Source organism: Mustela putorius, unplaced genomic scaffold (assembly GCF_011764305.1).
Source record: "Mustela putorius furo isolate JIRA1106 unplaced genomic scaffold, ASM1176430v1.1 tig00000873_pilon_pilon_pilon, whole genome shotgun sequence".
Lineage (NCBI taxonomy): Eukaryota > Metazoa > Chordata > Mammalia > Carnivora > Mustelidae > Mustela > Mustela putorius.
This window is the reverse complement of record NW_025421504.1, coordinates 1157204-1173319: the sequence shown is the minus strand read 5'-3', so window position 1 is coordinate 1173319 and position 16116 is coordinate 1157204. Positions and strand designations below refer to the sequence as shown.

The window sequence follows — 16116 nt, the reverse complement described above, 5'->3', positions numbered from 1 at the left end:
CCGCCCCTGCTGGAGACCCATGCCCTCGGACCCTGCCCCCACCCACCACCCACTCCAGCCAAGTGAATGGGGGCACGCGAATTTTATTTTGAAACCAGGACAGCAAGCGTGGGCTACGTTGGGTAGGACGTTTCCTGCTGGTGAGGGGTTTGGAGGGTGTTGGTCAGGCGCCGCCAGGACTCCCCCCCAGGCATCCCCAACCCAAGGGCAGCAGCTGGGAAGGGCTAGTGAGGGGAACTTATTCTCGTCACCAGACACCAGGACAGGAGTGGCCTGTGACGAACATTCCTGGGAGCCCCTGCTCTGGCTTTCCAGCCCTAAGAGAAGGTCTGTGGGCCAATGTTTCTGGAGGCTCTGCTTCAGCAGAGCCTGCCCGGCCCTGAGGTGTCTGGCAGGGAGCTGGTGCACTTCTGGTAACTTCTGGTAACTGGCATCTGGGGGCCTGAGGTTGCCACCCTGCAGGGGTCTCCAGACACAAACCGGGCAATCTGGACACCCTTGGTGGGGAAGGGGCTCCTCGCAGGAATCCTGAGCAGGGGTCGCAGCGGGCAGCAGGGGAGACGGCCCTGAGGCTCCGGGTCAGGCTCTGGTGCTAGATGATGCCGTACTGGGCCAGTTCGTGGAGCTCCAGGTGGTTGAACGCCTCCCACGGGCAGATGACCGTGATGTCTGCAGGAGAAGGAACAGTGGCACCGGGAGGCTCCTGGCCCCAGGGGCTCCCCCCACCCAGACCCTGTCGTTTGCACCCCAAGCGGTGAGGGCAGAAGTCCTGGGTGGAGAGCCCTCCCCGCCAGGGCAGGCCAGCTTGAGGGTGTCAAGTGCTAGAAGGTGGGTGCAGCACGCCAGCGAGACAGAGGGGTCAGCAAGCCCTCCGTGTCACTTTCCAGTCCCTCCAAGTATCCAGTAAACCCACTGAATGCGAGCAGCCCCACCTCGGGGAGGCCCAAAGCTCCATGTTGGGGCGGAGAAAGCAGGACAGGCTTGGGGTGGTGCTCCAGGGGAGCTCTGGCTGGACAAACCAGAGGAAGGTTGGGGCCCAGGCACACGGACAGGCAGGAGAGTGGGGGGGACCCGGGAAGAACCTGGCGGCCGTCATACCTGTTCCTAGACCTTCCATTCCAGGGATGTCGTCCCCAAACCTGCGGGACAGGGTGGTCAGGGCCAGTGGCCGGGAAGAGGGGAGTGGGGGGGCGTGGGGGCACACCTGTGCTTGAGTGTCTGCCAGTGTGCCCTGGCTGTGCGTGTGTGTGCAGGGATGCACATGGGTGTGAGGGCTGTGGCTGTGGCCTAAGTGGCCGTGAGCATGTTCTCCAGGTCCATTTGGCAGCAACAGGTAGAGGGTGACAGGAGTCCCTGCGCCCTCCCGCCGCCCATGCTGAGGAATGGGGGACCCTCAGGACCCCGGCTAAGAAAGGGTGGCCAAGCCCCCTGCTGTAGGTCAGCCCCCCACTTCCTGTGTGGCCTGCGGGGCACCCTCCACCAGCTCTGCTTACCCTTGGACACCTTTCTTGGGGGGCTTGCTCTTGAATTGTCTGGTTTGCCGCTGCTTAAATTTGGGGGGCCCTTTTCTGGGAGTGACAGGCCCCCCTGTCACCCTGGTGGCCGAGCGGATCTCGGCCTTGGGTGGCTCCAGGTTCATGGCCAGGCTGAGCGAGACCCCACGGCAAACTCCGGCTTCTAGACTCCCTCACGCCGTGGGCTAGGGACACACCGGGGGGGGTCCCGGTCAGCTTCACGCCGTGGGCTGGGGACACACCGGGGGGGTCCCGGTCAGCTTCACGCCGTGGGCTGGGGACACACCGGGGGGGGGTCCCGGTCAGCTTCACGCCGTGGGCTGGGGACACACCGGGGGGGGGTCCCGGTCAGCTTCACGCCGTGGGCTGGGGACACACCGGGGGGGGGTCCCGGTCAGCTTCACGCCGTGGGCTGGGGACACACCGGGGGGGGTCCCGGTCAGCTTCACGCCGTGGGCTGGGGACACACCGGGGCGGGTCCTGGTCAGCTCCCTTGCTTCTGCCTCCCTTGCAGGCCTCAATCCAGTAGAACAGAGAAAGTCCTGAAACAGGAAACCCGGGGGTCCTGAGCACGACCTCAGTGGTAGCCCCCCGCCATCTCCACGTGGGGCTCCACCTGGGGTCGGGCAGGAGGACCCCAGGTGCACCCCGCTCAGCTGTCTCCCCTTCTGCAACCCCACCCCAATCCCTGGGGGTAGCGACCCTCGGCCTCATTCCTGGCAGCACGTCAGGCATCCAGCTGGCCAACGAGGGGTGACAGAGAAATGGAGGAGACGGTGCCCGGCAGGAAGGGCCCTGTCTCAGAAGTCCCGAGCTGAGCTGAGCAACCGCCACCTCCCGCAGTTTCTTCCCTCTGCTGGTAAATACCCCAGCCACTCACTGTGCTAAGAGGCTGCCCTGGGTACCAGCGTCACCTGCTGGTGTCCATGAACCCACTGCACAGGGCGACCCTCCCTCTGCTTCTCCCTGGATGTCCTAAGCCCCACTGACCCTGCTCAAGGGCAACCCGGCTTCCCCTAAGCCTATTAGCCCCAGAGGGTGACTCTAATCCCTCTGGGCCACCGTGGGTCTAGAAGGTTCTGGGGTTAAACCACAGGAGGCAGACAGGAGCCCCCGACACCACCCCATGGGCCCCCTTTGCCACTCCGGTCCTGTGGGCTGTAGTGCCCGAGGCCAGCCTTGGGCTGCCACCAGCTGCAGGCTAGAGCCTCATGGCTGAGACCGACGGGCAGGCGAAGCAGGCTGGGTGGTGGGTTGGGCGCCCGGTCCCAGGCACACCCCACCACGGATCTTTCCTAACGTTCATGCCCCTTGCCAGAAACTGCACCAGCCCAGGAGGACATACATGGGGTCCAAGCTGACCTGCAGCAGGCCTGGTGGTCCTGGCTGTTCAGGCACATCACACCCACCCCCCACAGCTTAGATGGTGCAAGCTGCCCAGTCCCAGGTCCTGGGCCTAGTGTGTACAGCCCCGACCCAGACGGAACTCCTTGTCAGATGCTAGCCTCGTGGAAACCACGGGCCAAGCTCTCCTAGCGGCCCCCGCCGCGGTCCAGTCTCTGGCTGAGGACCACTCAAGTTGGCTGAGAGTGCGTGGCCCAAGGTCCACTAGACCATTGCTGGCCTTGGGGACCACCTGCAACCATCCTTAGATAGGGGGGACCTGAGAGTGACCACGTGGGGACCCCCTCCGACTAGGACAGCAGACAGACTCCTGCGGCTCCAGCCATCAGCACAGCGGTGAGAAGCCCACCAACTCCCACCGTGTGCACAGACACCCACCCCCTCGGGTAAGTGGCCACCAAGAGAGCGGCTGAGGAAGGTCAGGACTCACCAAGCTCTGGGCAGGTCTCGGGAGGCCGTGGGTGTGAATGTCCAGGCATCCCCCGGCAGGGGGCCGGCTGGGCATTTATCCTGCCCCTGGGTAAGCGGATTGGGATGACCCCCGACACAGCACTAACGAGATTGGTAGGGCCACTCGGGAGGGTGGTGGGAGGGCCCCAGCCCTGAGGGCTCCGGGGATGAGGGAAGGGCTGAGGATGGGACCGGGACGGGGACGGGACGTGCCATCGCGGACTGCGGGGCGGACGAGCTGCTTGTCTTGGAAATGAAGAAACTGTCCTGGCTGAGGTCCTGGGTATCCCCACTTTCAGTTCTCTGACCTCTAAAGCACCCACCTTCACGGCCCCCGAAGCCCGTGTAGCCTGGCCACTGTCTAGCTCTTGGCCCTCCTTTCATTCCTCTGGCTCGTTCTCCACGCTCCCGGCCCCTCCTTCCACCCCAGGATCTTTGCACCTGCTGCTCTGTTGGCGTGAGGTGCACCTCTCCTCACTGGCTCTGCTCCCTCTTCCCAGGACTTCAGAGCCCTGCCCCAGGGTCATTTCCTCAGGGCGACCCCCCAGGATAGAGCAGGATGGCTTTCATAGGACCCCACGGCAGCTAGAACTCGTTCACGCTCCTAGAGTTGTGCGTCCAGATAATGCTCCTGTTGACCTCCATCTTCCGTGTTGGAGTGGAACACAGCAGAGGTTTCTGCTGGACCGCAGCTTCTAGCCCAGGTCCAGACACGTCACAGATGGCCAGCCGGTGCCTATGAAACCAACCAATGGGCAGCCAAGACCTGCAGCCTCGTGACTGGGCTGGTGCTGCACAGGCAACCCTGACTGCCGTGGGCTGCGCGGAGGAGCCCGCCTTGTCAGAGGGAGCAAGGCCAGCGACGGGACTTCGCTGTGACCCCGTCATTCCGCAGTAGCGCTAACTCCGTAGGATCCTTCAGATGTGCATGGTTACGTGTACTCAGGTACATACAGAAAACCTCCTATAAATCTGCATTTTGGAAAAAATATGGAAAACCTCCACATCTCTGCGATAAGCCACCCTTCATGGAGCCTCAGAGCCTGCCAAGCTTTGCTGTTGTCCTTGGAGAACAGCTTTCTTTCTGGGACGTTTTTGAATCTGTATGAGGCTGTGTTAAACGAGATGCTCTGTGAGATACAGCCCAATAGGTATGGGGCACCATAAACCCTGTTCCTGGAAGGCACGCAGCCATCCACAAAGATGGCCTGAGCCACAGATGTCTAACTAGGCCCTGCGTTTTGCTTCCGGAAATTCTCACCCACACATCTCTACGTGACTCGCCAGCTTTACGTTAAAGGTTCCTACCTGGGAAGCCTGTTTATCAGCTTGAACCCCTCCTGAGTTCATCCTTAAATGAGGACAGAGAAAACAAAGTCCCTTCAACTCCTTCCCCATCCAGGCTACTGGTCTGGGCGCTTGGAATTGCTGGGGGAGGGAGGTAAGTCGGGACCATGTCCGTGATGGGGGTGAGCAGGGGACGGGGATTGGCAGTGAGGGCGCTAAGAAAAAGCTCTTCCCGGGCAGGCGGAGCAGCCCCACAGCCAGGTCTGCAGCTGAGGACCGCCTTCCTTATTCACTCCAACCTGGCTAGTGCCGGGAGGCTGATTCTAGGGCTGGTGCTGGAGGCCCTAGGTCAGTTGCCTGGGTCATCGTGTCTAAGTGGGTTGCAAGGACTGGAGGCTCAGGCCCCCGAAGGCTGATCACCAGCCTTCTAGCTGGCTGGTGGGTGGGCATCTCCCCAGGGAGCCTGGCAGCTGGAAGGACGGGGCCTTCCCAGGCTGCCGTGTCCACGCCTGCCAAGGGCTTTGCCAACAGCAACTTCATGGGCCCAGGCAGTCCTCTCTGCCACTGAGAATAACCACAGTGGACCTTGGGGCAGGACTTCTGGGTGCTGGGACATGGAAGGGGACTCTGGGGACGGTCATCACGTGGCTCATCAAAGACATGGACCTTACTTCACCCTTACAGTTGCCAAACCTGCAGGATCTCAATGAAAGTTCAAAGGCAAGCCGCACACGCTTTGACAACCTCACATAAGGCTTATTTATTCTCAGATCAAGTCAATCGATAATTCCTCCTAGTCCAGCCTGACACGAAGGGCCACGCAAGCTCCTTGATGCTTCCTGAGGAGGAGGGAGGAGGAGGCTGGAGCCGGTGTGGGTGCTGGGCCCATAGGCTTAGCCTCCGCCCCTCACTCGGAGCTGGATCTCCACCCTGAGGAAGGCCTTGAGGTTCTCGTCAGCCACGTGCTCCTCGAGGGCAGCCAGGGCTCGCTCCCCGCCATCCTGGTAGTGCCGCAGCAGCGCATCCGCATACTCCACCCACACGCAGCTGGGGCAGCCGCTCATGCAGCAGTTTGTGGGGGGCTGGAGGTCAGGCGGTGGGGGGTACAGGGGCTCAGGGGCGGCCCTGCCAGGCATGGACGACTTGGGTGGCCTGCTGCCCTCAGCACCTGCCTGAGAGCCCTCCTCTGCAGGGTCCTTCCGGAAATCTCTGTGGCCTTCACAGGCATGGACGGAGACACGCGGCCTGCTAAGAATGCTGCCGCCTCCAGGAAGCCTTTGGCACCGGTCCCAGTTGGAGAATCCACGCGGCCCCTGAGAAGACACACGCTGGTGAGCCCTGCCCGCCCCCAGCTCCAGGGAAATTTCAGCCCGGGTCGCTGGCAGGGGCTGCAGGCGCCCCCCCATTCCTCACTGCCCGGAGATCTTGGACGAGTTACTTCATCTGCAGACTCGGGTTCCCGTCTGCAAAGTGGACACAGGCCTGGAGAAAGGCTGGGTTCAGGGACAGGCACTGGGCGTGCACTCCAGCCGATGGGGCGCTGGGGGCGCCCTGGCACCCCTCCTCCTTGGGCAGAAGTGGGGGCGGGTGGAAGCCCGCGGGCTGCGGCCACACAGCGGCGGCTCCCTCCGACCGGTGCTGCCGCGCGCCGCGCCTCTGACCATCCTGCCTGACGCGCCGCCCCTCCTTCCCTGTCCTCCTCCAGCTCACCCCGTAAAGATCGCGAGGGCAGCGTCCCCACTTCTCCAGCCCCGGCCCCCCAGCGTCCGGTCCCCTGCTCGCTGGTGTCCGGGGCGCTCCACTGACTGCCCCCGCCCTGCCTTCCTTATTCACTCCAACTCCGGCGAGGAGCACCAGCTCCTCGTCCACTGCGGCTCTCCCGAGGGACTGGACACAGCCCGGCCCGCGCGGGGCGGCGCTGCCCGCGGAGCCGGGGCTGGGACAGAACGACAGCAGGCGGCGCGGGCCCGGACTCTCTGTCCCTACCGGGCCCCCGCCCCCCCCGAACGCGCCCCGCCCCGGCGCCCGCCTCGCCGGTACTTGCCGGACCGCGGGCAGCGGCGGCCACCGTCCGGCCTCCCGCAACCAACCTCGGGAGCAGCATCACCCGCTGCCCGGCCCCGGCGCACGCGCGCCGCAGCCCGAGGCCCCGCCCCCCCCGAGCGCGTGAGGGGCGGCCGCTCTGGCCAATCCCGGCTCGCCGGAGAGCAGCACCGCCCCAATGGTCGCAGAGCTGAGCGCAGGAAGCGGAAATGCGGTCGTGGGGCGGGACTGTGCGGAAGGGCGGAAGTGGCGTCCTGTGGGAGCACCCGGCGTGTGGATGGCGCGACTCGGGCGCCGCGGTGCCGCGCCGGTGGGGCCGGGGGTGCCGGGGGGTGCCGGGCGGCCGCGGGGGCGGCAGCAGCAGGTGCGGGGGACGCCGCGGCCCGGACCACGCAGGTGGGTCTTAGCGCCCCGCCGTCCCTACCTGGCCCCTCGCTCCGTCCGGCGTGGCCGCGTGGGAGGACCGCCGGCTGAGCGGGATGGCCCCGGGTCGCGGCGTGGCCCCGGGTCGCGGCGTGGCCCCGGGTCGCGGCGTGGCTCCGGGTCGCGGCGCTGGCCGCTCCCGGGGTGCGGTCCCCGCCCTCCTGCGGCTCCGGGAGCGCCCCTCAGCCCAGCGTCCTGCGGAACCCAGCTCGGCCGGTCTCCGGGGAGGGGCTCCCTCGCCTGGCCGCGGCAGCCAGGCCGGCCCCCAGGTTCGCTTTCCAGGCCCAGCTGCGGTGTCCCGGGTTCTGCTTCGGCCGGGCCGGGGCGCGTCCCACCGTCCTGCTCTCGCCCCCAGCAGAGGAAAGCAGCAGGCGAATTGCGCGCCGCAGAGCCGGGATGAGCAGGAAATCCCCTTCCGGCTGCGGGAGATCATGAGGAGCCGCCAGGAGATGGGCGGTGGCGCCGGCGCCCGGGAGCGCAGGAGGCGAGGTAAGCGCCGAACGGCCTCGCCAGCAGCCGCCCGCCCGCGCCCAGGGGTCCGAAGGGCCGGGAGCTGTGGAGCGCCCACCAAGCCTGGTGTCACCGGGCCCCGAGGGGCCGGCGGAGGGCGGTGGGGCTTCCCGGCCCCTGGGAGCGTTGTTGGTTCCCCTCCCAGGCCCTGGAGCTCCATCAGGACGGACGGTGGGTTCAGACTGACTTTGAGAAAAGATGCCCTGGAACGACTTGAGGGAGTGGACAGGGCAGGCCCGGGAAGCTCTTGCATCGAGAAACGGCCGTTTCTTGGACGGGAGTGCAGAAACCGTGGGCAGAGAAGGGGGTGCGTTCCGGAGGTTGAGGAGGGACTTGAGCAGACACCCCCGCCCCCCCCCTGGAACAGCTCACCTTTCCGACCACTCACCCAGAGGCCAGGTTGGGTGCCCCCCTGTCGGCCGGTGTCAGAGAGAACAGTTGGGTCATTTGGGGGAAGGGAGTCTGGCCTGTTGGTGTTCGGAGTATATCCGTGTCTCCCCAAATACAAGTTTTATCATTTCTTTGTAAACCTCACGCTTTTCTTCGGGGGTTATACGCCCGCCGAAGACCTAGCGACGGAAGGAGGCAGGGAAGGTGCGAGGAGGGTGCACACTGGCCCCGGTTTGAACTGTGCGTTACTGGGCTGGCTCCTGCTTCGGGATGTTGAAGACAAACACGCGTGGTGAAGCAGGCGGGGGTGGCAGGTGTGAGGTACGGTATAGCCTTCTCCCTGTCTCTGGAGCCTCCTCTTCCGCCTTGAAAGAAAGCCCTGCTCCTGTTCCGCCCTGCCTGCCCGAGAGGAGCATCCCGTTCGTTTTCCCGTACTTACGATGAGAACACTACACGGTCCTTCTGTGCCGTGCTTAACGTCCTGGGTTTGCGCGGTGAAATCTTCACATGGACGTAGACTAGTTACTCACCAGCCCTCCGTGGGTGATTAAATAACGTTCAGGTTCTTCTCAGTTTTCTTCCTTGGCCGAGCCATGGTGGACATCTATGATGTGCAGCGGTGGGCTGGGGGGCTCCCACCCACACGGGTGCCTGAGCTGGGCACCGTGAACGTTCAGCGGCTGTCGCTGGGCTGCGCTGACTTGAGTCTGGTCTTCCTTCCCTATGGCCCCGGGCAGGGAACTGAGCCGGCCAGCCTGGCGCCACATCCCTGACCTCTCCCTTTGTCCTCAGCCCAGGTGGCCTTCAAGAAGACATTGGAGAAGGAAGCAAAGGGAGCGGAGCCAGACATCGCTGTCCCCAAATTCAAGCAGAAGAAGTGGGAGTCTGACAGGGCCTACATCCAGCGAATGGAGCAGGAGGCCCAGCACGTGCTCTTCCTCAGCAAAAACCAGGTGACCCGACAGCCCGAGGTGCAGGCGGCTCCCAAGAAGGAGAAGTCAGAGCGGAAGAAAGCGTGAGTGGGGTGGGGTAGCAGCCCCGTGACTGTTCTCTGCCTGGAAGTGAAAACTTGGTCCCTTGCTGAGTGTTTTTCTCTGTGTCAGAGCTTTTCAACCTTGGGGGTTCAGGGAGTCTCTGGGCCTACGGAACTCTGAAGGCCTAGCTCCTTCTTTCCCTTTCTCTGGAAAAGCATCAAGGGGGCCCAAGAGCCAGGTGAGGTCAAGGGCCTGTTGTCCACCGTGGCTAGTTGCAACAGAAAGGGGGAAAAAGACAAGGCTGGTGGTCCCTCAGGAGGGCTTGCTGGCCCCTGGGGAACCCCACGCAGCTGTGGGGCTCCCCCCGCTTCTGACTGGCTGATGCCACCTCCTCTCTGAGGACCTGGACCAGGATCGTTGCCTGAAAGAAGTTTGAGGCCTTCAGCTGTGCCGCACACTTGAGTCCTGCGACCATTCAGCCCCGGGCCTCATCTGTAAAGCGGGGAAACAGCCATCTCCAGCCAGGGCCTAATGAGGTCCTTGCAGGGGTCCTGAGGGTGGCATCCGGCACCAGGAAGGAGCCCACTGCCAGCTGTAGTGCCTCTGCCCCCAGCTCTGAAGTCTGGGAAGGAAGCCCTGTGCCACCTCCCTGGGCCTGTGGGCAGGGGCGGGGAGGTGGTTTCACCAAACAAGGGCTTTTCGAGACGTTTCTGGCACAACTGCAGTGTTTGAGAGGAGCGGATCCCAGCTTTCATCAGAAGTTTCTATCCCAGCTGTGGGAGCTGGAGCTGGTCAGCAGCCCCACGGTGCTGCCCGCGTCTGAGCGCCCTGTGCTTGTGGTCAGGCCAGGTGACAACAAGCAAGTCCTAGAAAAGTGGAAGCACGCACTGGAGCCACAGCTGTCTCTCAAACACAGTGCTGCCCTGAGAGGCCCTTCAGAAGCAGCGGCCCAGTCGACACGTGGCCAGTGACTGTCAGCGGCAGGACCATTCCTTGCGGCACAGGGTGTGGGACGACAGCTGGGCCTCTACCCTCTATCCGAGATGCCAAGAGCACTCCTACCCCGCCCCCCCAGCTGTTGGGACAACCCAGAGTGTCTCCAGACACTGTCAGAGGTGCTCGGGGGGCACCATTGTCCCCCGAGAACACAGCCGTGGGACCCAATGGGCCCTGTTCTGCATGCACGGTTGTGGGGGGAGGCAGTCGCCAGACTGGGGACTTGGCGGCAGCCTGCCAGCCTGTGCTGTGGGGCACCTTCCTGGGCAGGGGTGACCTCCGCCTTCTGAGTCCTGTGAGATGAGACTTGGGGAATCTGAACGGCATTGTGCTTTTTTCCCCAGGTTCCAGAAACGGAGACTGGAGAGAATCCGGCGGCGAAAGGAAGAGAAGGCAGCAGAGAGGCTGGAGCAGGAGCTGCTCCGAGGTAGGTCTTCCAGGAGCCATCGTGTGGGCCCTGAGCACATGGGCCTCTGTGGGGACCGCGATGGCCAGAGGCATCAGTTTTGCCCCTCTGCCCCTCCAGACACAGTGAAGTTTGGCGAGGTTGCTCTGCAGCCCCCGGAGCTGACCGCCCAGCCCAGGACAAGCACAAGCCGGGACCAGGTAAATGGGGGCAGCTGCCCTGGGTGTCCCCCAAGGCCACCTGGTCCAGGGCCTACACGTGGAGTCCCACATTCTCACTGGGCATCCAGCTGTTGGACCAACGTGGGTCCTTTGTAACCTCTCCTCCTTCCTGAACTGAGCCTCGGTCTCCGTCTCTGTTCTTCAGCCTGGGAAGAAGTCGCTGATGCTTAGGAGGCTTCTGAGCCCTGGCGGCGTGTCCCAGCCGCTGAGCACGTCGCTGGCCCGACAGCGGATTATCAGGGAGGAGAGAGAGCGGGCCGTGCAGGCCTACCGGGCACTGAAGCAGCAGCGGCAGCCGGGGCTCAGTCAGCACAGCCGGCCTGCTCCCCGCACCTCACTTACGGGAAGAAGCGGACGCATCTGTGATGGTGAGAGCAGGGCCTCCACCCCCGGGCCCAGGGAGGGCGGCTGGATGGCCGGAGCACACGCTGGCACTCCCACGCCCCCAGGTGCTGGCTCTCCAGCGCAGGAGAGGGTTTCCGGCCTTTGGCCTCTCACTTTTTCTCCCTAAGATGGCTTTTTTGTGAGAGACTCTTTGCTGGGCTGTCTCACACAGGGCATTATCTGTCCCAGGTTTCCATAGAGTGGGCGGCACCTGTTTGGGATGGACACAGCCAGTCAGGCACACCTGGCATCACTCATCACAGCTTTGTTCTGAACACACAGGTCTAGGCTCCGCTACCCCAGGACTGCTTTAGGGAGAGAGGACGATGCCACAGTCCGTCATTCAGCGCCAGTCCATGGGAGACACTGCAGACTCCATGGGCTGAATCCGTAAGGGAAGCTCGGTGTGGTTCAACGGCACAGGACAGCTGGGAGCACAGGCCGGAGCGGGGGCGGGGAGGGCCGGGGTTGGCGTCCGGGCCACGGAGAGGCGCGCTCCTGGTGCCTTGTCCATGGAGCCAGGTGGAGTCCACCCATGCTCTCACTGGGTATGGAGACAGGACAGCCCCCATGCAATGTGGGTTTGCCAGGGGGTTGCGTTCTCAAGGTCTTTGGGGAAAGAAGAGCAGGTCTGAAGCAGCTTGAGGGCAAGGGCAGGACCCTGGCCCAGGACTTTCCCATGGCTAAAAGGGCTGTGTAGGGAATTCCTGCCAACGGCAGGGCCTGGCAAGGTTTGAACCTTCCAGGAGATTCTAAGGAGGGAATGCCCAGATGTTGCATGGCACAGACCTCGGCCGTCGAACATGAAGGGGGAGTCCTACTGCCCACATCCTTGTGAGGCAGCACTGGTCCCCTTCTTTGGGCTTGAACAGCTCGGGAACAGCTCCGTCTCAGGCTTGGCCAGGGCGGCCCTCCAGAACGTGGGATAGTGTGCTTCCGTGGGGTCCTTTTTTGTTTGTCTGTTTGCAGCCTTTATACTGTTTTGTAGTTTTTTGTTTTTTTCAAATTAAAACCTGAGTTGGGGCGCCTGGGTGCTCAGTGGGTTAAGGCTTCTGCCTTGGGCTCAGGTGGTGATCTCAGGGTCCTGGGGTCGAGTCCCGCATCGGGCTCTCTGCTCGGCGGGAGCCTGTTTCTCCCCCTTCCCTCTCTCTGCCTACTTGGGATCTCTGTCAAATAAAATCTTTAAAAAAAACCAAAAACTTTCTGCGTTGAAGTGGTTTCTGTGACCAGGGCTAGTGTCCCAGGGCTGTTTGTGTGTGGCACGGGCCTTGTCCCCGACATCAGGTACCCAGGAGCCCTGGGTCCACTGTGGCGGCAGATACGGGTGGCAGTGGTGGGGCGGGGGGCGTGCTGCTCCCTCAGTGGTTGGCACCCTTCCCGTGCTAGGATTCCGGGACGGGGGTAGGGTGGCAAGCCAGGGGTGAACACGCTCCCGGAGAGAACCCATGCTCCTGGACACATCGCCAAGCGTGGTGTGAAAGCAAGGTGGGAATGGGTTGTGGCTGGAGGTTTGCCTTTCAAATCCAGGTTCAGCTCAGCCACAGGATGCAGTCCCCTCGAGCCTGTCAGTGTCCCAAGAACTCACCAACTCGGCCCAGGCTGGCTTTATCATGGGTGACCAGGCCCAAATCCAAGATGGACCCCAGCTTGGGGTCACCCCTAGAGATGGAGCCAGGTGCTTGTCTCCTGAGTGTGTGCTGTGCTCAAGTTGTCTGAAGGGGGGTGGACAGCCAGTTATGCTGGGTACCAAACTGAAATCCACGAGGACTCCGTGGGTGAGGCCACTGGCACGCGCGGCTGTGTGGTGTGACTCGGAAGGGCAGTGACAGCAGTGTGCAGCAGTAGCAAACCTTCCCAGGGAGGAGTGCTTCCACGCGGTGGCAGGCGGACCGGAGCCCCAGCGGCCGGTGGTCTCTGCCAGAGCTCCTCCGAGGCATGGTCTGCAACCCCTGCACACAATACTCCCTGCCCCCAGCAACGTGGCCGACTGGAGACCACCCTGGTGGGGCCCAGGCCACCACTCTGCTCTGCACGACGGGGTTCCTTCCCAGCCCAGCTAGCCTCCACTGCCAGCTGGGACAGAGAAAGCCATTTGTAGAAAACGCACCACCACACCCAGGAGAAGGCTTCTCAACCAACCGCAGCGGCCTAACACCTCTCCCTGGAGCCCTGGAAGCAGGGGAATGGGACACTATTTCCAAAAAACGTCTTTACAGATATAACTACAGATCTCGAGATCATCCTAGATTTAGAGTGGACCCTAAATCCAGTGACCGGTGTCCCTATAAGGAGAAAAAAGCAATGAAGACAGACACAGGGATTCCAGGTCTGCAAGTCTCAAGCTGAGTTATATCAAGAACGGCCGGCAGCTGCTGGAGGCCAGGAGAGAAGCGAGGAATGCATTCTCCTTCGGGGCCTCCAGAAGGAACCAGCCGTGTGATCAGTGTTTGACCTCCAGAACTGTGAGCGTAGATCTGGGTGGTTTTAAGCCACCAAGTCTGTGGCACTTAGTGACGGAGGCCCCAGGACACGAATGCACCCGTTTTCCTGCAGGCCCCCTCGGCGGGAATCAGGATGAGCTTGCCGGGACCTCCCACGATCTCTCAGAGCTGCCCCCCCGCCCTCGCCTACCTGCAGGACCACTACGCCCTCCCCCGCGACGACCGACCGTGCACTGAGCAGAAGAACCAGTGAAAACACCATTCTCGTTCCGACTGCACGCTCAGATCTTTCTGACAACAGCCTCATACAGCGGGGGTCGTGTTGGCAGCCTGTCACAGACTCAACAGGTACAGCCTGTACCACATTAAGAGACCGTGTCTGTGGGGCTGTGCAGTCCAAACAGCTCTGGGAAAGGGAATACACCCCGGGAGCGTCAGCCCAGCATGGGCATAGGACACCCTGTCCACCTTCCAGCCCTGGGGACGATCTCTTTCAGAGGCCAGCTGTCTAGAGTTTCTGGAACCGGGGTTCCTGTTTACACAGCACTGCAACTCGGGCCAGAAGCCCATCCCCTAGACTTCTGTGGAGCCATCCGGCCCCTGTAAGAACAGATTGACGGAGACCAAGCAGAGCTGTTCTCCGCCTCCTCCCCAGGGCCGGCCAGTGGTGCTACTCCTGGCAGTGGGTCAGCCGTCGGCTCTGTGGGTGTCCTGGAGCCAGCGCAGCACTGCCGCCAAGCCAGTGCCCCTGCGGGCGCTGATCTCCACCGTGCTGACGTTCTGCCTGGCAGAAGCAATGATGTCTGGGAGCCTCATCAAGGACTTCATCTCCTCCACGGTCATGTAACAGGGCAGATCACTGGAGCAGAAAAAGCGCCCTGTCCAGGTGAGCTGCCACAGGCCCATCCCAACCCCCGCTAAACGCCCCCCCATGGCTATGCTCCGAGGGACCTCCTCACGGGGGGACCCCAACGCTCTCCAGGATGACAGACCCGTACATCTTATTGAAGAGTATCAAGACCGACGCTCCTGCGAGTTCTTCTGCAGAAAGGAGACCCAGGAGCTGCACGCAGGACGCAGACAGCTGAGTGGGGTTAGCGGCGTCCATCATGAACTAGGGAAGAAAAATGCAGAGCAGGGCCACCCGGTGAGGGAGACAGTCCTTCCCGAATCCCCTTCCTTGAGCGTCATAACCTGGCTCAGAAAAGCAAAATGACTTTGAACAAGGGGCCTGGGGTCAGTGGAGGTAAAGAGAAACGAGTCGCACGAGAGTGACCCGTGGCCGCTTGTTTCCGCCCGTCCAGGACTCTCTCTACTTACGTGGCATCCATTCTCCCAGGCAGGGCCCGGGGATCTGGGGCACAGGCCGTGCTAGGGGACGGGCCATGCAGAGATCAAGCACACAGAACACGGGCAGGGGAGCGGTGCAGAGAGCAAGCTCGCTCCGGGCAGAGGAGGACCCCTGCTGCCCGCAAGCCCCGTGGGCTCAAGCGCCAGGGGTCCAGCTGGATTTCCAAAAGGAAGCCGGCGACCAGCACAACTGCCCGGGAACCCAAACTCCAGCCGGTGGGGAGTGCGGTCCGGCACCAGCCCGCGGCTGAACAAGTTCTCCGGTCGTGACCTACCAGGAGACAGCGGCAACTTCCGTAGTAGCTGGGCCAGATGGGTCCCATGCAGCCCCCCAGCTCCCGAACGGTGACCCTCCTCGGCACCACGATGTCCGTCAGGTCGGTGCCCACCTGCGGAAAAACCCCGGGGCACGACGGACACAAGCGCTTCCCCACTGGGAACTCCCGGGGAGGAGCGCGCGCCGCCGTCCGCGCTGGTCCGAACCCCACGGTGCCCGTTCTCGAGGGCCGAGACCCTGCCGCCCCCGCCAGCAAGGCCGAAGCGGCCTCCGGAGTCCAGGCCCGATGCCCCAGAGCGGGCTGCGGCCGCAGCTCCGACCCCCATCCGTGCGGGTCGCCTCTGGGGCGCGCAGGGGAAGCAGCGCGACCAGGGGCGCGGGGCGGGCGCTCGGGGCCCCGCCAGGCGCCCACCCACGTCCGCCGCAGCCGGGCCCCGGGAGGCAGGACGCCCCGCCCGACCACCGCCGGCTCCAGCTTCCCCTGAAGCCCGCCGCTCCTGCCCGAGCGCGGAGGCCTACCGTGGGCCGCGTCGGCGGCGGGTCGCCCAGCTCGCCCTTCCCATCCCCGGAGCTCAGCTGTGCGGGCAGTCAAGGATCCCGAGCCGGGAGGGGAAGACGGGCGGCGGCCGCACCCCGCCCCGGGCCGCGGCCCCGCGCCCCCGGGAGCACCCGACGCCCGCACCAGCCGCCGGCCCCGCGCCCCCGGGAGCACCCGACGCCCGCCCCGGGCCCCGGCCCCGCGCCCCCGGGAGCACCCGACGCCCGCACCAGCCGCCGGCCCCGCGCCCCCGGGAGCACCCGACGCCCGCACCAGCCGCCCGGCCCCGCGCCCGCCCGGCCCCCGCCGGCGGGAAGGATAGTCAGCAGCCTCTTCACCAACAGCGTCTTCCCGACGCCCGACGGCCCCAGCAGCAGACACATCACGGCCGCCGACCCCAGCCGGCCCCCGTAGCTCGGCGCAAGTCCCGCCCTCCGTCCGCTCTCATTGGCTAGGCCTCACGTCCGAGCTGTTCATTGGTTCTCGGCGCCCAATCGGCGCACTGCGT

General features: G+C 63.8%; 4 protein-coding genes across 7 annotated transcripts; 1 reads left to right on the top strand and 3 right to left on the bottom strand.

The window, feature by feature from the left end:
• Positions 1 to 171: 171 nt before the first annotated feature.
• Positions 172 to 1690, bottom strand: PDE6G (phosphodiesterase 6G). The gene is made up of 3 exons (XM_004748708.2): positions 1494 to 1690; positions 1099 to 1139; positions 172 to 669 (listed from the first exon to the last, which is right to left on the bottom strand). Exons 1-3 carry the CDS (start codon positions 1637 to 1639, stop codon positions 593 to 595), a joined length of 264 nt encoding a protein of 87 aa, XP_004748765.1. The 5' UTR covers positions 1640 to 1690; the 3' UTR covers positions 172 to 592.
• A 3700-nt stretch (positions 1691 to 5390) lies between these two features.
• On the bottom strand, positions 5391 to 6822 carry OXLD1 (oxidoreductase like domain containing 1). Its single transcript, XM_045085695.1, has 2 exons — positions 6700 to 6822; positions 5391 to 5968 (listed from the first exon to the last, which is right to left on the bottom strand). Exons 1-2 carry the CDS (start codon positions 6757 to 6759, stop codon positions 5549 to 5551), a joined length of 480 nt encoding a protein of 159 aa, XP_044941630.1. The 5' UTR covers positions 6760 to 6822; the 3' UTR covers positions 5391 to 5548.
• Positions 6823 to 6925: 103 nt separating this feature from the next.
• Positions 6926 to 12068, top strand: CCDC137 (coiled-coil domain containing 137). Of its 3 annotated transcripts, none has more exons than XM_045085694.1 (7): positions 6926 to 7094; positions 7480 to 7610; positions 8814 to 9036; positions 10336 to 10418; positions 10518 to 10597; positions 10764 to 10986; positions 11285 to 12068. In XM_045085694.1, the coding sequence occupies exons 1-7, from the start codon at positions 6976 to 6978 to the stop codon at positions 11314 to 11316; spliced, it is 891 nt and encodes a 296-aa protein (XP_044941629.1). In that variant the 5' UTR covers positions 6926 to 6975; the 3' UTR covers positions 11317 to 12068. The 3 variants fall into 3 exon arrangements, with proteins under 3 accessions (XP_044941629.1, XP_044941628.1, XP_044941627.1); XM_045085693.1 differs by having other exon boundaries at positions 7477 to 7610; XM_045085692.1 differs by lacking the exon at positions 6926 to 7094 and having other exon boundaries at positions 7111 to 7610.
• Positions 12069 to 13704: 1636 nt separating this feature from the next.
• Positions 13705 to 16057, bottom strand: ARL16 (ADP ribosylation factor like GTPase 16). 2 transcript variants are annotated; one of them, XM_045085690.1, is made up of 5 exons: positions 15931 to 16057; positions 15590 to 15648; positions 15069 to 15182; positions 14436 to 14557; positions 13705 to 14302 (listed from the first exon to the last, which is right to left on the bottom strand). In XM_045085690.1, the coding sequence occupies exons 1-5, from the start codon at positions 15989 to 15991 to the stop codon at positions 14131 to 14133; spliced, it is 528 nt and encodes a 175-aa protein (XP_044941625.1). In that variant the 5' UTR covers positions 15992 to 16057; the 3' UTR covers positions 13705 to 14130. The 2 variants fall into 2 exon arrangements, with proteins under 2 accessions (XP_044941625.1, XP_044941626.1); XM_045085691.1 differs by having other exon boundaries at positions 14442 to 14557; positions 15931 to 16056.
• Between the last annotated feature and the right edge of the window lie 59 nt (positions 16058 to 16116).